Here is a 23,776-nt window from a genome sequence, read left to right as displayed (position 1 = left end):
GCTTGTATGTGGAAAAGGTTTTTCCAGCAGTCAGCTGACAGTAGCTGTCCACTCAGCAACTTTTCTCTTCTGGCTGTGTCCAAGTCTGCTGACTGAGAGGAAGTTCTCGTCGCTGTGTTTTGTTTTCTCCAGACGAGTCAGGCACAGCAGCAAAGACTCCTCTGTGTTTCCCGCCTGTCTCCACCGCACATCGTCCGCCTGGTCTCACAGGAAGCCGTTGATCAGGCAGCATGTCCTCTCTGGAGCGGGTCCAGCGTGCTCTGGAGGACGCGGGGCAGCGGCACGTCCTTCGCTTCTGGCCGGAGCTCAGTGAGCAGGAGCGGGACTCCTTCCTGCAGGAGCTGAAGCAGCTGGATGTAAAGGGGCTGAAGAACCACTGTGAGGGGGCTGCGAGGGCTGTAGCCGCCCCGGACCCCAGACGGGACCCCAACATAGAGCCCGTTCCTGCGGAGATCCTCGGCAGCGTGACGAGAAGCAGCAGAGAAACGCTGACTGGCTGGGAGCGGGAAGGTAAGAACACCAACATGAAGGGTCTCAACCTGCTGAGAGAACTGACAAGAGCAGTAAGGCAGGGTCCGGACTTGTTTCTTTACATTAGGACAGCTTGTTGGCAGTTTTTGAGACAGTAAAATCCTTCTCATGATAGTTGAAGTTGAAATACCAACTAAGTCATCATACAGTGTATACTAAAGCTTATGATTTAAAATGTTCCCAATTATGTTTCTAAAAATGTGAACTTTGATTATTAGAAAATAGTCAAGTTTTACCCAGCATGTATATATTGATCATGATTAAAAAGACAAAAAAAATTCTGTGTAAAGACCCTCAACTGCAGCTCTGTAGCACCCTGCACAGGAGCCCTACAAAACAAATAATGATAATAAACTCGTGAATGAGCTTGGGGCTTATTTTTCAACATTTAGGCATTATGTGAAATTTCTGATCGCATTTTTGTTACTGATATTGTTCATATTGTTTTGGAAAATGTAGAGGCCTGTAAATGGGAACATTTTTAATTTGAGTGTATCTGTAAGGTTTTGTTTTGGATGCAATGCCAAATGATGCCAGTAGGGGCAGGTCGTTTGTTTCTAAAAAGAGTGGGGACAGCATATTGTGTTGAACGACCCTTCTTCAGACTTGGCAGAAGCATGGGAAGAAAACGCAACTTGTTGTCCGTCTCACAGTCTTTTACCTGATTCCTACAGGACGAGTAAATCTATTAAACAGACTCCATCTGGGGGGGCTGTTACAGATTCTTTAGTCCTGAGAAACTCTGTTAATAAGCGGTCGTCATTGGAAGCAGCATGAACTGTCTCTATGGTCTTGATTTTATCTTCTAATTCTTTTTCCTTTTTTTTGTTCCTTTGTGGTTTTGTATGAGGAGGAAGTAATGATGATGTCTCTCATGACAGCTTTAGCGTCTCCCAGAGGACACCGGGAGAAACACCAGGCAGATCATTTGTGTCTAAAAAGAGTGTCCATTGTTTTTTAAAGAATGTGAGGAAGTCTGGATCCTTGAGCAGTGAAGGGTTAAATCTCCATTGTCTACTAGGAGGGTGATTGTTCTATTAGTGACGTCATAGTGACAGGTCATGGTCACTGGTAGTGACGTCATAGTGACAGGTCATGGTCACTGATAGTGACGTCATAGTGACAGGTCACGGTCACTGGTAGTGACGTCATAGTGACAGGTGCATGGTCACTGATAGTGACGTCATAGTGACAGGTCACGGTCACTGGTAGTGACGTCATAGTGACAGGTCACGGTCACTGGTAGTGACGTCATAGTGACAGGTCACGGTCACTGGTAGTGACGTCATAGTGACGTCATAGTGACAGGTCACGGTCACTAGTAGTGACGTCATAGTGACAGGTCACGGTCACTGATAGTGACGTCATAGTGACAGGTCACGGTCACTGGTAGTGACGTCATAGTGACAGGTCACGGTCACCGGTAGTGACGTCATAGTGACAGGTGCATGGTCACTGATAGTGACGTCATAGTGACAGGTCACGGTCACTGGTAGTGACGTCATAGTGACAGGTCATGGTCACTGGTAGTGACGTCATAGTGACAGGTCACGTTCACTGGTAGTGACGTCATAGTGACGTCATAGTGACAGGTCACGGTCACTAGTAGTGACGTCATAGTGACAGGTCACGGTCACTGATAGTGACGTCATAGTGACAGGTCACGGCCACTGGTAGTGACGTCATAGTGACGTCATAGTGACAGGTCATGGTCACTGGTAGTTACGTCATAGTGACAGGTCACGGTCACTGGTAGTGACGTCATAGTGACAGGTCACGGTCACTGGTAGTGACGTCAGAGTGACAGGTCACGTCACCGGTAGTGACGTCATAGTGACAGGTCACGGTCACTGGTAGTGACGTCATAGTGACGTCATAGTGACAGGTCATGGTCACTGGTAGTGACGTCATAGTGACAGGTCACGGTCACTAATAGTGACGTCATAGTGACAGGTCACGGTCACTGGTAGTGACGTCATAGTGACGTCATAGTGACAGGTCACGGTCACTGGTAGTGACGTCATAGTGACAGGTCACGGTCACCGGTAGTGACGTCAGAGTGACAGGTGCATGGTCACTGGTAGTGACGTCATAGTGACAGGTCACGGTCACCGGTAGTGACGTCATAGTGACAGGTCACGGTCACTGGTAGGGATGTCATAGTGACAGGTCATGGTCACTGGTAGTGACGTCATAGTGACAGGTCATGGTCACTGGTAGTGACGTCATAGTGACAGGTCATGGTCACTGGTAGTGACGTCATAGTGACAGGTCACGGTCACCGGTAGTGACGTCATAGTGACAGGTCACGGTCACCGGTAGTGACGTCATAGTGACAGGTCACGTTCACTGGTAGTGACGTCATAGTGACGTCATAGTGACAGGTCATGGTCACTGGTAGTGACGTCATAGTGACAGGTCACGTTCACTGGTAGTGACGTCATAGTGACGTCATAGTGACAGGTCACGGTCACTAGTAGTGACGTCATAGTGACAGGTCACGGTCACTGATAGTGACGTCATAGTGACAGGTCACGGTCACTGGTAGTGACGTCATAGTGACGTCATAGTGACAGGTCATGGTCACTGGTAGTTACGTCATAGTGACAGGTCACGGTCACTGGTAGTGACGTCATAGTGACAGGTCACGGTCACTGGTAGTGACGTCAGAGTGACAGGTCACGTCACCGGTAGTGACGTCATAGTGACAGGTCACGGTCACTGGTAGTGACGTCATAGTGATGTCATAGTGACAGGTCATGGTCACTGGTAGTGACGTCATAGTGACAGGTCACGGTCACTGATAGTGACGTCATAGTGACAGGTCACGGTCACTGGTAGTGACGTCATAGTGACAGGTCACGGTCACTGGTAGTGACGTCATAGTGACAGGTCACGGTCACCGGTAGTGACGTCAGAGTGACAGGTGCATGGTCACTGGTAGTGACGTCATAGTGACAGGTCACGGTCACTGGTAGGGATGTCATAGTGACAGGTCATGGTCACTGGTAGTGATGTCATAGTGACAGGTCATGGTCACTGGTAGTGACGTCATAGTGACAGGTCACGGTCACTGATAGTGACGTCATAGTGACAGGTCACGGTCACTGGTAGTGACGTCATAGTGACAGGTCACGGTCACTGGTAGTGACGTCATAGTGACAGGTCACGGTCACTGGTAGTGACAGGATGAATCTGTGTGTCCCAGGTGTCTTTAGTCACTGATTTACTCTCCAGAAAGTAATCTACCATAAATTCCGGACTATAAGCCGCTACTTTTCCCCCACACTTTGAACACTGCTGCTTTTACTATGGTGCGCTAATATATGTTTATTTTTTTTCGTGGCGAAAAAGATTTTGCCGAGTAACCGTAGACCAATCAAATGAATGAGTAGTTCACAGAGGTCCAATGAAATTGTTTGATCAATCAAGCGCACTTTATTATTACAAATCAGTCATTTGTACTCATCAACATGGAAAATAATGAAGAAAAGCATGTGATGCGGCTTTTAAGTTAAAGGCGATCAATCTGGCGGTTGAAGAAGGAAATCGAGCTGCAGCACGTAATCTTGGCGTAAATGAATCGATGGTGAGAAGGTGGAGACGCCAGCTTGAAGAAAAACGGCAAAAGCTTTCAGAGGTAACCATAGCCGATGGCCCGAGCTTGAAGACTGTCTTGAAGACTGGGTTAACACACAGAGAGCGGCTGCGGTGTGTCCACAGTGCAGATCAGACTGAAAGCTAAAGCAATCGCCACCGAAATGAAAATAGATGATTTTAGAGGTGGGCCATCGTGGTGTTCCAGATTTATGAAACGAAAAGACCTGTCCGTCAGGGCACGCACGACTGTGTGTCAGCAGCTCCCACCCGACCACGAGGAAAGAACTTCCGCACATTCACTCAGAAAAAGATAGCGGAGAATTCCATCGGGCCAGATGACATCATAAACATGGATGAAGTGCCGCTGACGTTGGACTTGCCTCTCACTCGGACCGTTAATAAAAAAGGTGACTCGTTCATCACACTCAAAACCCGTGGCCATGAGAGGACGCATTCTACTTGTGTTTTGAGTTGCACAGCATCCGGACTACAGCTTCCACCGATGGTGAAAAATTCCCAAAAGAAATGGTGGTGAAAGTCAATAAGAAAGGTTGGATGATGGAGAGCCTAATGAAGGAATGGCTCACAGACTGCTACGCCAAGCGACCAGGGGGATTCTTTCGCAGAAAAAAAGCATTGCTCGTTATGGACAGCATGAGGGCCCTTATAACGGACTCAGTGAAAGCTCAATTCCAGCTGTGATTTCTGGGGGCACCACCAAGTATCTGCAGCCACTGGACGTCAGCGTCAACCGGCTGTTTAAAGTGGCACTGCGCCATGAGTGGGAGGCTTGGATGACGAGTGGCGAGAAATCCTTCACCAAAACAGGCCGCATGCGAAAAGCACCTTTTGCTCAAGTCTTCCAGTGGGTCCTGAATGCGTGGAACCGTGTCAAAACATCCACCATCACCAACGGGTTTGGAAAGGCTGGACTGCTGGTGATGAAGAGGATGGACTGCTGGTGATGAAGAGGCTGGACTGCTGGTGATGAAGAGGATGGACTGCTGGTGATGAAGAGGATGGACTGCTGGTGATGAAGAGGATGGACTGCTGGTGATGAAGAGGATGGACTGCTGGTGATGAAGAGGATGGACTGCTGGTGATGAAGAGGATGGACTGCTGGTGATGAAGAGGATGGACTGCTGGTGATGAAGAGGATGGACTGCTGGTGATGAAGAGGATGGACTGCTGGTGATGAAGAGGACGGACTGCTGGTGATGAAGAGGATGGACTGCTGGTGATGAAGAGGATGGACTGCTGGTGATGAAGAGGATGGCGTGCTGCGTGATGAAGAGGATGGACTGCTGGTGATGAAGAGGATGGCGTGCTGCGTGATGAAGAGGACGACGTGCGTTCAGGTGACGGCGACAACGAAGAGGCTGAAGTGAGGACGAGACCCTGAGGCTGTTTAATTGGGACACTGAATTAGAGACTTTGATGGTTTCAGTGCAGGAGGAAGATGAAGACCATCATGGACTGTTCCTGGTAGGCTGCAGTAGACCGTATATATTTCTACCAGTCGTTATGGAGATATCTCCTAGTAGAATGTTGTTCATGCATTGTTCAGTAAAAAGGCATAAGAACGTAATTTGTGTGTTACCGATACCTACGTATATTTAAATGAGCCGTGTTACAGGCACTGTTCGAAACAATCTGCAATATGTACGTTTATGTTACCATGCTGATTAAAGTAAAAGTTAAAAAATCCTCGACTGTAATATCTTTCTGTGTAAATATCTCACATTATAAAGGTGTTTTTGGTTCTCTGTTGAGACATAAAAGTGAAAAGAATAGATGTTGTGCTTTAGCTTTCTGTTTGACACTGAGCGGGTGACGTGACTTCCGGCACCTGGACGGCTGTCAAGTCACCCACTCGACTCTTTTCACTTTTATGTCTTAATAACGAACGTTTTTGAGCTAATATCTCAGATTACAACGTGGGACACATGCGGCTTAAAATCCGGTGCGGCTTGTACAAGAACAAAATAAATTTTCTTTCTAAAATTAGAGCATGCGGCTTTTAATCAGGTGCGCTGTGTAGTCCGGAATTTACGTTAAGTGTGAATAGGATTGGTGCACTGCTGAGTAGAATTACTCTAGGAGTTGTTAATGAGTAAATTACTGTTTACTTCCATTAATGATCTCAATTTTTGAAAAATGTCAGTATTTATTACTCTCAGTAATCTACTACTTACAGTAAATTTAATGCCAATACCAACCATAAATCCCAACATCGCTAATTTCTGTAAATTTTGGTATTGGTACATTTTCGGTTTATGGCCCAGCCCTATCATCACAGTGATGACAATCAGCCTCAGTGCCACCTGCTAGAAACAGGAAGTTGGGTGTACATGCTCAGATCTGACTCAAACTTCACACGTTGCATGAGAGTCCATGTCTGATTACAGTCAAAACACAGTTACAGCCATCGGGCAAAGCGCCGCCTGCTGTTATTCATGTAGTCAGTCTATCAGAAGGCAATCACTGTAAGTTGTGTGTTGGCCTTGTATGGTAATAATAACTGATGAGCATTAGCTTTGCATCTGTGCTTATAAGCCAATGCATCAATTACCATATATGCTAATTGCTATATATATAACAATTAGTACATGTTAATTTGCATATATTAACACATATACATATACTAATATACATTAGTATATGTGCTGAGTAACATACATGCTGGCTTTAGCATATGTGCTATATTTGCCAGTTCTTACTATGTACTAGCTTTTGCTATGTTCATTTGCATATCCAGCAAATTTTTCATGTGCATATTTGTGTATTATTCTGTATCGAAGTTTTGTATCTGTGTAACGGAGATTTTGTGTCTTCTGTTTTTTTTTAGTTTCACTCTGTTGGACTGTTAGTGACTTAGACACAAGATGTCAGTAAAGAAGCAAGGCTACACACTTTCCTGGCCCTCAAAAGAGTTTGGCTGACTGTTTAATCTATGTTACACTGCAGCAGTACGACACACAGAACAATACACATATGCCGACTGACATTCTCGATCGGACTCCCACAAGTAGCGAGGAGCCGTTCAAGGCTTTAATTGAGATTGTTTTAAAATCAGTGAAGTTGTGTATAATCTGTGTTGTTTCCAGGCCTGGTGCAGATCTCGGAGGGTCGTGTCGGGGTGCTACTCCTGGCTGGAGGTCAGGGGACTCGTCTCGGGGTTCACTACCCCAAAGGGATGTATGACGTCGGGCTGCCAAGTGGCAAAACCTTGTACCAGATCCAAGCAGAGCGCATTCACAGAGTCCAGGAGCTGGCAGACAGCCAGCAGTCCTCCAAATGCTCCATCCCATGGTAGGACGTTCCTACATATCCCACATGGGGAGGAAATATATTAGGATGTTTGATGAAGTAGAGTTAATTGTTTACGTTACGTCCTAGCTTTCTCGTCTTTATGGGGTTGCATTTGTGGCAAAATTCTGAGCGCAAGAACATAAATTGTGCGAAAGCACAAATACTATTTTGAGTGTAGCACCCGCCTCATCAACCTATGGGGCGGGGCCTGGGTAAACTTATGATATTCCCTTTGTATTTATGCTCAACAATAAAATAGGACGTAAGTAAAGGAAAACCACACACACAGTACTTTAAATATAAATACCTTTTAGTAACTGTATTTTTAGTTTAACAAAAAAAACAAAATAAGAAATAAATGAACTAATCACTCGTATTCAGTGACAACAAAAGTAATACTCAAACAGAAATTATACCCGTTCAAATCACTCCAACTGATGGAAATCACTGGCTACTCATATATACTGAAACATAAAAATGAACCAAACATGTGATGGGCCCACACACACACACTTTCACTCACACACCCCACAGTTCACAGAAGTCCAGGAAAAACTACCCCTACACCCTGTTGCAGGCCTGTTTCGTGCTCGTGTGCATTGGACCTCAGACACTGGTCTCTTCACTCTCTGAGCGAGAAAAAAAAAATGTAGCACGTGCAAAGCAGTGGTTACTCACGGCTCCCATCACAGTCCATGCTCCCCGCTGTCCGCGGGGAAACGGGAAAAATGGCGCCTCGCCGGCATGTACAGCCAAGATGCTCAGTCCGCTCGGTACGGCTCAGTCCGACTTCTCTGGTCCACACCGGAGGGCGCAGATCCTCTCACCGAGGCACCAAAGTCCGTCTTATCAGGTAACATTCCGTTTACCTAACAACAAAACTTTCAGCCTCCAAAAATCTCGAAAACACGACACAGTTTGGTCAACTGCGTCTCTGCTCTCCTCCCGGAAAACACCGTTCTCTCCCGCCCCCTCACATCAAACTGCTCACGCCATTGGCCGGAGTCTCCTGAGCTCTACACGAGCCAATCAAATCAAAGACATTTCTTAAAACCAACAATACTGTATAAATAACATTGCACTTCAAAACATTGAACACAGATGAACTTACTTTTTTTCTTTTTGCATGACATGAACTCTTTGTAGATTTTTTAACTTTTTTTTCTTTAAATTGTATTTTAAGAAAACATACAACCATAACCATATTTATACATTTCTTTTTTAAACACCTCAATACAAAAATGAATTTCCCATGACTTACGAACCTGTAGATGGTTTATATATTGTTTTGAAAATACACTACACCCATTATTTTAGCAAGGGCTACATGAGGGAAAATTTGAATTGCACGAAGAAAAACGTAAGACCCGTGGCTCTACTCAGGCCCGCCTTATCCAACGGGCTAGCAGGGGCTGGAGCCCAGGGGCCTACTATTGTCAAGGGCCTATCAGAATTAAGGAAAAAAGGAAAAAGAAAAGATGATTGGTCGATTTACATGTCAATCACTTCACTTTGCTGCATGACGAACCGGATGATAGTGATGCGCTCCCACGTGTGTACCTGGAGTAGGCCCGCCCTACCTGGCCCAGAGGGCCAAATCAGATATAATCGAATTCCATATTATATTGTAATTTGTTTGTTTTAACTGTCAATCACATACAACTGACCAATTAGCTAGAATTTGTCATACATTGATGCTGTGACAAATTCTAACCAATCCAAGCGCATAGAAAGACGTAACTTATGTACGTAACGCATCTATTCACTTATAACACTTCTTGATAGCGACTTATAACACTTCTTGATAGCGACTCGTAGCGAGAGACAGAAATGTCGGGGAAGAAAAAGTTTGAGAGCGGTGCACAGAAAAGAAAGACGCAAAAGGAGAAGGAGCGTCGTGATAAAGAACTTATGAGCCATATGCCGAAGCTAACGGGCTTTTTTCAATCAAAAACCAGAGGTGGAACCAGCGCCGCGGACGCAGGCACCTCCACAAGCCTCGGCGAACTGGCACCCGCAGCCGCTGCAGCCAGTGACCCTGACACGGGAGGCGCAGGCCACGCAGCTGACAGCGAGAGCGGAGAGGAGATTGTTGGCTCTCATTCCGGTGAGGAGGAGCTGCTAGAGGAGGTGCCACGGCCCTCCCCGTATAGCCAACCGCAGCCTTCAACCACTAGCTATGCAGCTGCCATTTCACCGCTACGCCCAGACGAGTCGGGGGAGGAGAGCGCGGACCAGGTAGGAGCAGAGACGGAAGGCGCCGCTGAAGCAGACACTCCTCCCGCAGCAGGAGGAGGAGTGGAAGAGGACTCGAACATTGTGGACCCCTTTCACTCAGACCCTGTTCGATGGGGGGAGCCTGCCAGTGTGGCAGAAAACGTACGTGGATATTGGGCCAAAATGGGACCAGAACGCTGCCAGAATAAGGACGCTGATGTGTCTGCTTCAGAACGCCAGTTCAAAAGCCAGAAACGTTTTTTTTCCAAAAGCTATTTCATGCGCAAACTCATCAATGGGGAAAATGTACATAGAGAGTGGCTCTGCTATTCTCCACAAAGTGGGAATGTGTTTTGCTTTGCCTGCAAACTTTTTGGGGGGCAAAACAGAGACAAGTCGGCCTTTTCCAGTGTTGGATTCTCTGATTGGAAGCATGCACAAGTAAGAATAAGCGAACATGAAAACAGTCAGATTCATCGAATGGCAATGATATGTTATATTAACGAGTCAGCAGAGCAAGGAGTGGTGGATTCGGATTTGAAAAAGCAATTCAACCAGGAATGCCAATATTGGACTGAAGTTCTTCAAAGAGAAGAGTCGTCAAATTTTTATCAGAGCGGGGACTGGCTTTCAGAGGGAGTAGCCACAGATTTGGTGATGTCAGCAATGGCAATTACTTGGGGTGTCTGGAACTTTTAAGTCAATTCGACCCCTTTTTAAAGTCCCACATTGATAAATTTGGAAATGCTGGAAGAGGAACCCCCTCATACTTATCATTGAATGTATGTGAGGAGTTTATTAAATTAATGGGAGAGAAAGTCCTCAGTGAAATTATTGGCAAAGTCAAATTAGCTAAATATTTTTCCATCTGTGTTGACTCTACCCCGGACATTTCACATGTCGACCAACTGACATTTATATTGTGATATGTGTCACCAGAGGGATGCATTGAGGAGCGCTTTTTAAAATTCTTACCCATCACAAGTCACACTGGAGAAAGCCTCTTTCAGTCTGTGATCACTGTTTTGGAGGAGATGGGGATTGACATCAGCAACTGCAGGGGTCAATGCTACGACAATGCAAGCAACATGGCCGGAACCTACAAAGGGGTGCAAGCACGCATGAGGGAAGTTTACCCTCTTGCTGAGTGGGTACCCTGTGCAGCACACACCCTCAACCTTGTGGGTGTGAACACTGTGAACTATTGTGAAGAAACTGAGAGGTTTTTTAGTTTTGTTCAAACCCTGTTTAATTTTGCTTCTAAAAGTACCTCCAGGTGGCAGACCATTAAGGCTGGATTGCAACCCAGTGAAAGCAACCGTATTGACAGTTTAAAATCAGTGTCTGATACAAGATGGTCTGCACATGCAGATGCCACAAAAGCACTGTGCCAAAACTATGCAAACATTCAAAAGTCCTTGGAACAAATTGCAGATGATGAGTCACTCAACATGAGCACCAGAGAGGAGGCTAGGGCATTGCAGAAAAAAATGGACAACCTGGAAATGGCAATTTTGTGCAATGTGTGGAACACCATTTTACAGCGTTTTAATTATGTGAGCGCTTCTCTCCAGGCTGTCAACCTAGACCTATGCAATGCAGTTGACTTAGTTAAATCTTTACGGGACTATGTGTCAGGATTGAGAGATCACTTTGAAAGGTTTGAGTCAGCTGGAAAAACTATGTCCCCCACTGTGTCCCCTGAGTACAAAGCAGACACTCGGCGTCAAAGAAAAAGAAAGAGGAGAGCTGATGAGACACAGGAACCAGATATTCAGCTTTCTGGACAACAAAGATTCCACTCATTTGTGTACATAACTATTATTGACCGCCTAGTGTCAGAGCTGGACCGAAGATATATCTCATATGATGGCCTACGTGGAAAATTTGGGTTTTTATGCAACTTGGATTCCATTTCTCCTGAAGACCTTCAATCTGCAGCTACAAATCTATACAATAAATACAAAATGGATCTATCTGAGGACTTCATTAATGAAGTGGCACATTTTCAGCACTTCGTTAAAACACTGTCAGTCAGCAGCAGCACCACTTCGCCCTTAGATTTATTAAAAATCATAAGAAAGCGACAACTTCAGACAGTGTTTCCCAATACGGACATTGCCCTTCGCATATACCTGACTTTGCCTGTGACCAATGCTGCTGGGGAGCGGTCCTTTTCCAAGCTTTCATTGGTCAAATCTCGCCTGAGGTCAGGGATGCACCAAGAGAGACTTAGCCATCTTTCACTGATGTCACTTGAAAATGACATACTTCGTGACTTGGACTTTACGGACATAATTAAAGACTTCTCAACCAGAAAGTCAAGAAAAAGACCCTTTTAAGATGTATAGCTTTGCTCATATTTATTATTTCTGCCATATTTTTGAAGCATGTTTTCTGTTGTTTGCAAGAGACAGTCTGTTTTAGTTGAGTTGTAGTTGTTGTTTTTTTTAATTAAAGATTGAGATTTTGATACACATTGCAAGATGTCATTTAACATTTTTTTTTGACACATGTAGGAGTTGCAGGGTTGGGTTTTTTTATGCGATTCGGGGTTAGGGTTTGCGCTCAGGGGGGGGGCCTACAATTCTGTTCAAGCCCCGGGGCCTATGGGTACATTAAGGCGGGCCTGGCTCTACTGATGGTCCTCACAACTGAGTATTAACCCCTCCAACACACACACACGCACACACACACACACACACACACACACACACACACACACACACACACACACACACACACACACACACACACACACACACACACACACACACACACACACACACACACACACACACACACACACACACACATCACAGGTTTACACTGGCTCAGCTAAGTAACGGCAACTTTCGTGAACATCATGATTGATTAAACATATAATAAAGCAAAGTTACTACTCAAGTAACCCTAGTCAGAGGGGTTACATGAAAAGGATGTGGGCTGAATGGTTACTTCGAAACCCACAGTCACAGTGACTGCGAAACAGCTAGTAACTCAGTGTTCCAACATCCACAAACGGCAACTTCTATCACAGCTTGAGATTGAAGAGGGACAACACGAATGCTGTAGTAAGGGGGAGCCTGAACACCAGGTCAGAAGGGAGAATATACCAACTTCCCAACCAGAGATTGGTAACGGAACTCCAATGAGTGCGGAACCAACAGCGCTGAGCAAGGCAGCGGCTGACCTGAAAGATGAGATCATGACGAGAATGAACACAAGGCAACCCCGACACCGATTGCAACGGCTAAGTGAAGTACCTTCAGAAAGTCTCCTGGAAACTGTGAATGCAACAGCTAGAGCGATCCCTACCACAGCAATCACTGGATCCAATGAGATGATATACACTTCAGCAGCAGTGATCCTAGAGATGCTTGGCTATAAGAGCAACCATGGGAGCCATGAGAAACAACACCCACCATGGAAAAGACGGCTGGAGGCAAACATCAAGGCAGCACGGAGAGAAGTGAGTCAACTGACAGAGGCCCAGAGAGGTGCAATGAAAAGACCGTTACCCAAGAGGTACACCCAGATGCCCATACCTGAAGCACTCGAAACTGCCAAACAAAGACTCCAAGCCTTGGCCAGCCACCTAAAGAGGTACACGAAAGACATGGAAGCCAGGCGAATAAACAGGCTGTTCGCAATGCAACCTGCGAAAGTGTAAGCTCAGTGGCAGGGTCATAACAGCAGAGTAGACCCACCAAGGCTGGAAACTGAAAGGTACTGGAAGAGCATATGGGAAAAGGAGGCAACACATAACATCAGTGCTCAATGGCTGGTGTCTCTGAGAGAGGAGCACAGCAACATCCCTGAACAGAATCCAGTTACCATCACAGCGGCAGACATCCAAGAAAGAGTCTCAGGTATGAAAAACTGGACAGCACCAGGCCCTGACATGATCCAGGCCTACTGGCTAAAGAAACTCACAGCTCTCCATGAGCGCCTGGCAGCACAAATGAACCAGCTGCTCAGAGATGGGACTCACCCAGAATGGCGAACCGAAGGGCGAACAATCCTGATCCTGAAGGATCCCACCAAAGGTGCAGTCCCATCCAACTATCGGCCAATAACCTGCCTCTCCACAACATGGAAGCTCATGTCAGGCATCATCGCGGCTAAGATGAGCGGGCACATGGATCAACACATGAGCAAAGCACAGAAGGGCATTGGTAGAGATACCAGTGGAGCCAAACACCAGCTCCTAGTTGACAGAACAGTCGCCCAAGACTGCAGGTCCCGTAATACCAACCTGTGCACTGCCTGGACTGATTACAAGAAAGCCTATGACTCAATGCCACACTCATGGATCACTGAATGCTTGGAGCTGTACAACATCAACAGGACTCTAAGAGCGTTCGTTGCAAACTCGATGCGGTTGTGGAAAACCACCCTCAAGGCCAATGGTAAGCCACTTGCACAGTGTCCATCAAATGTGGAATATACCAAGGTGATGCTCTGTCCCCACTGCTGTTCTGCATAGGTCTGAACCCCCTAAGCCAAATAATCAACAAGACAGGCTACGGATACCGCCTCAGGAACGGGGCCACGATCAGTCACCTCCTCTACATGGATGACATCAAGCTGTACGCCAAGAGCGAACGGGACATAGACTCTCCACACCACCAGGATCTACAGCAATGACATTGGGATGTCATTCGGGCTCGAGAAATGTAGTAGGATGGTGACAAAGCGAGGCAAGGTAGTCCACACTGAAGGGGTCTCACTCCCAGAAGGAACAATAGCAGACATTGAGGACAGTTACAAGTACCTGGGAATACCACAGGCAAATGGCAACCTTGAACAGGCAACAAGGAAAGCGGCAACGGCCAAATACCTCCAGCGAGTGAGGCAAGTCCTAAGAAGCCAGCTCAATGGCAAGAACAAGTCCAGGGCAATAAACAGCTACGCCCTGCCAGTGATCAGGTAACCTGCGGGTATAATAAGGTGGCCAAAGGAAGAGATACAGACCACGGATGTTAAAACACGAAAGCTCCTCACCATGCATGGTGGGTTCCATCCCAAATCCAGCACCTTGAGACTGTATGCTAGCCGTAAGGAAGGAGGCCGAGGACTAGTGAGCATGAGAGCCACTATCCAGGATGAAACATCCAAGCTCCGTACGTACATCAAGGACAGGGCTCCAACGGATGACATACTCAACGAAAGTCTCAGACAATGGCGAGATGAAGAGGTGCTGGAAGAAGGACCATCATGGGAGGACAAGCCCCTACATGGGATGTACCACCGGAACATAACTGAAGTGGCTGACCTAAAGAAGTCCTACCAATGGCTAGAGAGGGCTGGCCTACAGGACAGCACAGAGGCCCTCATCCTGGCTGCACAGGAGCAGGCTCTGAGCACCAGAGCGATAGAAGCCCAGATCTACCACACCAGACAAGACCCAAGGTGTAGACTGTGCAAAGAGGCACCTGAGACAATCCAGCACAGAACTGCAGGGTGCAAGATGCTGGCTGGGAAAGTATACATGGAACGCCATAACCAAGTGGCTGGCATAGTGTACCCAAACATCTGTGCAGAGTATGGTCTGGAAACCCCAAGGTCACAGTGGGAGACCCCCCCAAAGGTGGTGGAGAATGACCGGGCCAAGATCCTGTGGGACTTCCAGATACAGACAGACAGGATGGTAATGGTGAACCAACCAGACATTGTGGTGGTTGATAAAGGGCAGAGGAAAGCCGTGGTGGTGGATGGAGCAATACCAAGTGATGGAACATCAGAAAGAAGGAACATGAGAAACTTGAGAAATACCAAGGGCTCAGAGAGGAGCTGGAGAGGCTTGGAAGGTGAAGGTGACAGTAGTGCCCTCGGGGCAGTAACCCCCAAACTGGAGGAGTGGCTACAGCAGATCCCTGGAACAACCTCGGACATCTCAGTCCAGAAAAGTGCCGTACTTGGAACAGCAAAGATACTGCGCAGGACCCTCAAGCTCCCAGGCCTCTGGTAGAGGACCAGGACCCTCAAGCTCCCAGGCCTCTGGTAGAGGACCAGGACCCTCAAGCTCCCAGGCCTCTGGTAGAGGGCCCAAGCTTGGAATAGAAAAACAGGTGACCGCCCGCGGAGGGCGAGAGGGGAAATTTAATATATATATATATATATATATATATATATATATATATATATAAGATAGTTCGGTTAGGGTCATCGCAGTGGCCGGTAATCTCACATGGTTCTCTGATTTCTGCATTGAAGAACCCGGTTTCCTACTTGTGTGAACACCAACGGCTGTCAGCAGCTTCGTGCAGCTGCAAAATTATCAGCGATACATTAAACACATTGCATTAGCTTCAGGCTAATTTATCAAAGCTGCCCAAACAAAAGCTCTCTTGTGCCATGTTGTTCAACACCGTTTGTGGGGTTCCATGGTTTTGTGAGGCCGCTGCAACTGGTCCATTACCAGGTGTGAATTCAGCATCCCAAACTGGAAGTTGGGACTTGCGTTGAGCTGCAGGAGTGGAGAGGGGTTGCAGCTGAAGGGGCGGGGACACAGGCTCGCGTCCCAAGGATCCAAAAGGAAAAGGGAAAAAGTAGTCCAAACTGTGTTCTGCTTGTCCAGTGTGCTGAACTTTGATTTGGTTCTGTGGGTTCACTTTTGTGCTCTCTTTTCTTTCCCAATGCGGCAGAGACGTGTGTCTCTCTCAACATTTGGTGGGAAGAGGCGATGAGCAGTTAGTTAGAAGGGAGTTTCGTCCAAGTTTGATCTTCAGACACCTATGGTGTCCGGGTCGGTTCGACCATATATATTTTGATTTCCCGTCTTGAGTCTTGTGTGGGATTACGAGGTACAGTGCTCAACTGGTTTAAATCATATCTGACAGATCGGTCTTTTATTGTAAATATTGATTCTTTTAGTTCAAAAAGGGCCCCCTTGTCTTGCGGTGTGCCTCAAGGCTCAATTCTAGGACCCATTCTTTTTGCGCTGTACTTGCTGCCTTTGGGTTCCATATTTAAAAAATATGGCATTCAATTTCATTGCTTTGCAGATGACATACAAATGTATCTTCCCCTCAATGTGAACTCACCAAACATTTTGCATCAATGTCTTCAGGAAGTGAAGGACTGGATGTCCCTTCATTTTCTCAATTTGAACGAGGACAAAACAGAGATTGTTGTTTTTGGTGACCTCAATCTCTGTAAACATGCTCTTGGCCCACTTGAGTCTCGTTCTCAGTCCTGTGGCAAAGCTCTTGGTGTTTTTATTGGTAGCTCTTTTAAGCTGGAAAAGCAGCTGAGCGCAGTGGTTAGAGCTGGCTTTTTTCATCTCAGGCTTCTTGGGAAGGTGAAGCGATACTTGCCCCCTAACCAATTCGAAACGGTCGTCCTTGCCCTTGTAACCAGTCGCCTGGACGACTGTAACTCACTTTATTTTGGCCTGAGCCAGTCCTCGATTCAGCCTTCAGATGGTACAAAATGCAGCTGCACGACTGCTCTCAGGAGCATCACGATATGATCACATCACTCCTGTGCTGGCATCTCTTCATTGGCTACCTGTTGAATTTAGAATACATTTGAAAATCCTCTTGTTTGTTTTTAAATGTCTAAATGGATTAGCTCCTCCTTATTTGTCAGAGTTGATTTCCTTGCACACTCCTGTCCGAGCTCTGAGGTCCGCTGAACACTATCGTCTAGACCATCCCAGGCCTTACGCCTTACGTAAGAGCAGAGGGGACCGAGCCTTCGCTGTAGCCGGCCCTAAATTGTGGAATTCTCTCCCTTTAAATATTAGAACTGCAACATCTTTGGAGAGTTTCAAGCGCTCGCTGAAGACTCACTTTTTTGCACTGGCCTTCGGCACGAGCTGAGCTGAGCATTTTTCTCATGTTGATTTTATTTTTTCTATTTGTATTAAATGTTGATTGTTTTATTGTATGGATCTGTACAGCACTTTGGGGCAGTGGCTGCTGTTTGTAAATGTGCTCTATAAATACATTTGACCTTGACCTTGACCTTGACCAATGAGTGGCTGGAAGCTCGGAACTTTGTATTCGCTGTTGTTATTAGTGCTGTCAATTAATAATTGTTTTTCTCCTGAACACTGAAGCTTGTAATAGGTATTTATTTGGGGAAAACCACGGAATTCATGTCGAATACAGAGAGACTATATTTAAATTAAAAGACTATTTTTATAACATGCTTTTAGCTTTTGGTGAAACTGTGTTCTCTCCAAGATCAGCAAAATAATGAAAACATAAATTAAATATATGAAATATATTAATGTTAATTCGTTGAATTCTTTTAACAAATGAAACGTTTCAAATCAATTAACTAAATGAATGCGTTATTTTAAACAGCATATATATATATATATTTATTTATAGAAAGAGAGAGAATGTGTGTGGTCTATTCTTTATAATGAATAGACATGTAAGTAGTTTGGGTTTTACTATTACGTAAAACTATTGATGTACTTCCAGGATCCGAAACAACCAATCAGAGTTCAATGCACACCCCGAGTTCTCTGATTGGTTGACAACTGTCTGTCACATTTGGACTTTGCACAATTTGAGCGTGCACACAGCACAAGCTGAGCAGACGTCAGGTGATTTGAGAGAGAGAGAGCGAGAGAGAGAGGGAGGGAGACGGGTTGAGCGTGTGCTGCTGTCTGCCTGCACAGAGGAAGAATCTGTGCACAGAAAGGATTTTTGACCGCTCAATCTTACCTTTTTCTTCACACAATTGAAATTGTTTCTCAAAATACACGTTTGCACAATTTATTTACTTGTGCTCAAATTTTCCCATTTGGTTTATCCCCATACTTCTTTTCCATGTGACCTCTTCTCTTCAGGTACATAATGACCAGTGAGTTCACACTGGCTCCCACTGAGAAGTTCTTTAAGGAGAATGACTACTTTGGTCTGGAGCAATCAAATATCGTCATGTTCGAGCAGAGGATGATCCCAACTGTGACCTTCGATGGAAAAGTCATCTTGCAGGACAAAGGGAAGATAGCCATGGCCCCAGGTGATCAGACAAACCCGAACATTGAAGGCTTGATTTGTTTGCAAAAGTGTGTGTTTCACATAATGTTGCATATGTATTCTCCTGTCAGATGGTAATGGGGGGCTGTACCAGGCCCTGGTGGACAATAAGGTGCTGGAGGACATGAAGGAGAGGGGAGTTGAGTACCTGCACGTTTACTGTGTGGACAACATCCTGGTCAAGATGGCCGACCCAGTATTCATTGGATTCTGTTTGAGCAAAGGAGCGGACTGCGGGGCCAAGGTGGAGTTTTATCCTATTGCATTGTATCACACATCCAATCAAGTTTGAATCAAACGTCTCTGCTTTTTTTGTATAATTGGGCCTAAGCACCCCAAAAGGGTCCCAGACAGAGTGGAAAAAAGACATTGACAAAAACATTAAAGCTGAATTTTTGTTTAAAACAAACACATGAAGAGAAGAGTTTAAATGAAGTGTTGGAATTCGTTCCTGTGTTCCCATGAATTCCATGTGTTTGTTGATCCAGGAGAGGCAGAAACAGAGTTGATTTCTTCAATAGTGAATTTGATGATCACACAAGCAAGACATTACAAAAATGCTACAAAATGCATATACCAGAGATTACATAATACGAGCTCGGTCCGTTCTTCCTTGCAAACCCTCAGCATGCACTCTGGCCTTGCAGCGAAGAAGGGCACAGCTGCAATGTGCAGTTCTTATTTATACCTTACATATACCATCCTAAACTCACATTGGTCAGTTCCTAGTGATGTATGTGTTACTATGGTGATGTTGTTATTCTGTTCTCTGACTCCAAATTGCTTAAAACTGGTTCTTCTCAGAGCTTTACATTCTGTGGGACAAAGTGACCCCTGGCTTCCTTATCTCTTGAAACTCAGCTTACCTTCAACATGTTTTTGCAAGTGGAGAGCTTGGAAACTTGGAACTTGGAAAACCCCGAGCAGTGTTTGATAGCTGTGTACTGTGAAAAACACCAACTGAATGCAATATGATTTCAGTTGTCACACACAAAACAAATGTTTAAGTACCATATTTCGTCAGTACTTTCACTGTTATCCTTTAAACTGTATACACTATTACTAGAACTCAGAAATCTAAAAACTTTAGGAAAGGAGATGAATGGCGCCACCAGAAGTGGAAATATTTTCGGGGTCGTTGCGATATGTTATGGAACACGTACAAACATGAACATTGGAGCTCGTCATTATGTCACTGTACCGATGTGCTAGATACCTCGATGGAGGGTTTACGAAAAATGGTAACTACTGGCTACGATTCCTTCAGTACCATCCAAGAGTGTCTGGCTGCAGAGCCTCCATTCTCAGGCTCCCACTGCTCTCAGGCTCCCTCCACTGTCAGACAAGAAGTGCTCATTCAAAAAAAAAGTGACAATTCAAAATAAAATGGGACAGAATGAAATGCTCGTGGAAAATTCACAATGCGTTAATTCGTCAACAACGCAACATTTAAAGCGACTTTCTTGAATGTAGTACTGTGCCTTTTTATCTATATAGCATGTGTAGCCTGAGTATCTATGCCAATAAATTATTGTATATTGTACTTTTTCTGAACATATAATATAGGATCATCTATGGACACCAATGATTATATAATATACAATTGTTACGACTGTGGTCGTATTTGTGTGCCGCAATTTTATGTTGCGCTCCAGTAGCTCCTATGCTGGGGCTTAACAACAATCAGTAAAAGTATCATCCATGCAGTATTTTTGATATGAGACAAATGCAGCAGAGCTCGTGACCTGAACAGATTACAATGTGAAATATCATAGGTCTATACTCGGGCATTTTAGAGTTTAATCTTTTATAAATTGTGATTTTTATTTCAAACATTTACAAAATCAATTAAACATTTCATAATAATCAGAAGATATCTCACCAAACAAAGAAAGAAGTATAACTTATCAAATCCCACCCCCTCTCGATAAATACTAGAACGTTTCTTTTTATTGTATGGGGGGGGGGGGGGGGGGGGGATATGTACACTATCTCACAAAAGTGAGTACACCCCTCACACTTTAAACTGTAAATATTTAATATCTTTTGTTGAGACACTGAAGAACAGAAGTTCAGAGTACCCAACCTTCTTGGAGTCCCTAGGAGGGGTGCATCTAAAGAGAGGGGCAGAGCTGTCAACTGATCACCACCTGGTGGTGAGTTGGATGCGCTGGACTGGGAGGAGGCCGGATAGACTCGGCAGGCACAAATGTGTTATGAGGGTCTGCTGGGAACATCTGGCCGAGCCCTCCGTCCGCGCAGTTTTCAACTCCCACCTCCGGGAGAGCTTCTCACAGATCCCGAGGGAGGTTGGAGACATTGAGTCCGAGTGGACCATGTTCTCCACTTCCATTGTCGAAGCCGCTGCTCAGAGCTGTGGCCGCAGGGTCTCTGGTGCCTGTTGTGGCGGCAATCCCCGAACCCGGTGGTGGACACCGGAAGTAAGGGATGCCGTCAAGCTGAAGAAGGAGTCCTACCGGGCACTGTTAGCTCATAGGACTCCCGAGGCAGTCAACAGGTACCGGCAGGCCAAGCGAGCCGCAGCCCGGGCTGTGGTGGAGGCAAAAACTCGGGTCTGGGAGGAGTTCGGAGAGGCCATGGAGGAGGACTTTCGATCGGTCCCGAGGAAATTCTGGCAAACCGTCCGGCGCCTTAGGCGGGGGAAGCAGTTCTCCACCAACACTGTTTACAGTGGAAGTGGGGAGCTGTAGACCTCAACTGGGGATATCGTTGGGCGGTGGAAGGAATACTTCGAGGACCTCCTCAATCCCACCACACGTCTTCCATTGAGGAAGCAGAGACTGGGTTCTCAGAGGTGGACTCGTCCATTACCCAAGCTGAAGTCACCGAGGTTGTTGCTAAGCTCCTCGGTGGCAAGGCACCGGGAGTGGATGAGATTCGCCCAGAGTTCCTTAAGTCTCTGGATGTGCAGGGACTGTCGTGGCTGACTCGTCTCTGCAACATCGCGTGGCGGGCGGGGACAGTACCTCTGGACTGGCAGACCGGGGTGGTGGTCCCTCTCTTCACTCTTTACATTCATTACAGACTGGTGTGTTCGTATGTGTGCAAAAAGGTTGGTCAAAACCATTTTGGGTGGTGGTGGTGGTGGTGGTGGGGGCTATCTGTGCCGTACATTCAGGGTTTACCTCTGACATTCAAAGCCAAGAGTTGAGAAAACCAACTAAAAAATACAAAAAAACAACCCTCTGCAGTCTCTTGTACACTCTTTAAACTGACCGTCTTCACAGTGTTTCAGAAGCATGCAACAGGTGTAATATGAGCCTTCAGGCGGGCGCCCCAGGTCGCCCACTAAAAGTCCTGTTTCGGTTCAGGAGCTGACAGCAGACGGTGTCGAGGCGGGTGTGCCGGCGAGCCAAACGATGGCTGTGGCGTGCCAGTGTGTGTGTGTGTGTGTGTGTGTCTGTGTGTGTATACACTGGGTATCAGAGGGTGTGTTCCAACTACAGAGGGATCACACTCCTCAGACTCCCCGGGAAAGTCTATTCCAGGGTACTGGAGAGGAGGGTCCGGCCGTTAGTCGAACCTCGGATCCAAGAGGAACAATGCAGTTTTCGTCCTGGTCGTGGAACACTGGACCAGCTCTATAACCTCCACCAGGTTCTCCTGATGGTGGAACACTGGACCAGCTCTATACCCTCCACCAGGTTCTCCTGATGGTGGAACACTGGACCAGCTCTATACCCTCCACCAGGTGCTCCTGATGGTGGAACACTGGACCAGCTCTATACCCTCCACCAGGTTCTCCTGATGGTGGAACACTGGACCAGCTCTATACCCTCCACCAGGTGCTTGAGGGTTCATGGGAGTTCGCCCAACCAGTCCACATGTGTTTTGTGGATCTGGAGAAGGCATTCGACTGCGTCCCTCAAGACGTCCTGTGGGGGGTGCTCTGGGAGTATGGAGTCCGGGACCCTTTGTTAAGGGCTGTTCGGTCTTTGTATTCCCGGAGTAGGAGTCTGGTTCGCATTGCCAGCAGTAAGTCGGACCTGTTCCCAGTGCACGTTGGCCTCCGGCAGGGGTGTCCTTTATCACCGGTTCTGTTCCTTATATATATGGACAGAATTTCTAGGCACAGCTGGGGGCCAGAGGGGGTCCAGTTTGGGGACCACAGGATCTCATCTCTGCTATTTGCGGATGATGTGGTTCTGTCGGCCCCATCAAGCCTGGACCTTCGCAGCCGAGTAGTAAGCAGCTGGGATGAGGATCGCTACCTCTAAATCCCTCACTTATGGTCATGAACTATGGGTCATGACCGAAAGAACGAGATCCCGGATACAAGCGGCTGAAATGAGCTTCCTTCGTAGGGTGGCTGGGCGTACCCTTAGAGATAGGGTGAGGAGCTCAGTCACCCTTAGAGATAGGGTGAGGAGCTCAGTCACCCTTAGAGATAGGGTGAGGAGCTCAGTCACCCTTAGAGATAGGGTGAGGAGCTCAGTCACCCTTAGAGATAGGGTGAGGAGCTCATTCACCCTTAGAGATAGGGGGAGGAGCTCAGTCACCCTTAGAGATAGGGTGAGGAGCTCAGTCACCCTTAGAGATAGGGTGAGGAGCTCAGTCACCCTTAGAGATAGGGTGAGGAGCTCAGTCACCCTTAGAGATAGGGTGAGGAGCTCAGTCACCCTTAGAGATAAGTTGAGGAGCTCAGTCACCCTTAGAGATAGGGTGAGGAGCTCAGTCACCCTTAGAGATAAGTTGAGGAGCTCAGTCACCCTTAGAGATAGGGGGAGGAGCTCAGTCACCCTTAGAGATAAGTTGAGGAGCTCAGTCACCCTTAGAGATAGGGGGAGGAGCTCAGTCACCCTTAGAGATAGGGTGAGGAGCTCAGTCACCCTTAGAGATAGGGGGAGGAGCTCAGTCACCCTTAGAGATAGGGTGAGGAGCTCAGTCACCCTTAGAGATAGGGTGAGGAGCTCAGTCACCGCAGTTAATAGTTAGGACTCATGACTTACACATAGTCATATACATGCATTTCCATGCAGCTCTCATCAAGGTGACACCTCTCCTCCTTCTCACCTTAACCCATTCTAACTAACAACCCTGTGTCTCACTAACACCTAGGGGGAAACAAGTTAGTTATTTCACATCATGCC

The 23,776-nt window shown here is 46.5% G+C and overlaps 1 protein-coding gene across 1 annotated transcript in view; it reads left to right on the top strand.

Moving 5' to 3' along the window:
- Nucleotides 1-215: 215 nt before the first annotated feature.
- uap1l1 (UDP-N-acetylglucosamine pyrophosphorylase 1 like 1) overlaps nt 216-23,776 on the top strand; it is a 29,989-nt gene continuing 6,428 nt past the window's right edge. Inside the window, exons 1-4 of the mRNA XM_080510442.1 lie at nt 216-510; nt 7,239-7,443; nt 18,473-18,648; nt 18,737-18,909. Coding sequence (XP_080366568.1) covers nt 231-510; nt 7,239-7,443; nt 18,473-18,648; nt 18,737-18,909 — 834 coding nt within the window. The 5' untranslated portion in view covers nt 216-230. The remainder of the gene's footprint in view (nt 511-7,238; nt 7,444-18,472; nt 18,649-18,736; nt 18,910-23,776) is intronic.

The sequence above is a fragment of the Blennius ocellaris genome (genome assembly GCF_963422515.1).
Source record: "Blennius ocellaris genome assembly, chromosome: 15".
Classification (NCBI taxonomy): domain Eukaryota; kingdom Metazoa; phylum Chordata; class Actinopteri; order Blenniiformes; family Blenniidae; genus Blennius; species Blennius ocellaris.
This window is presented reverse-complemented; position numbering and strand designations above follow the sequence as displayed.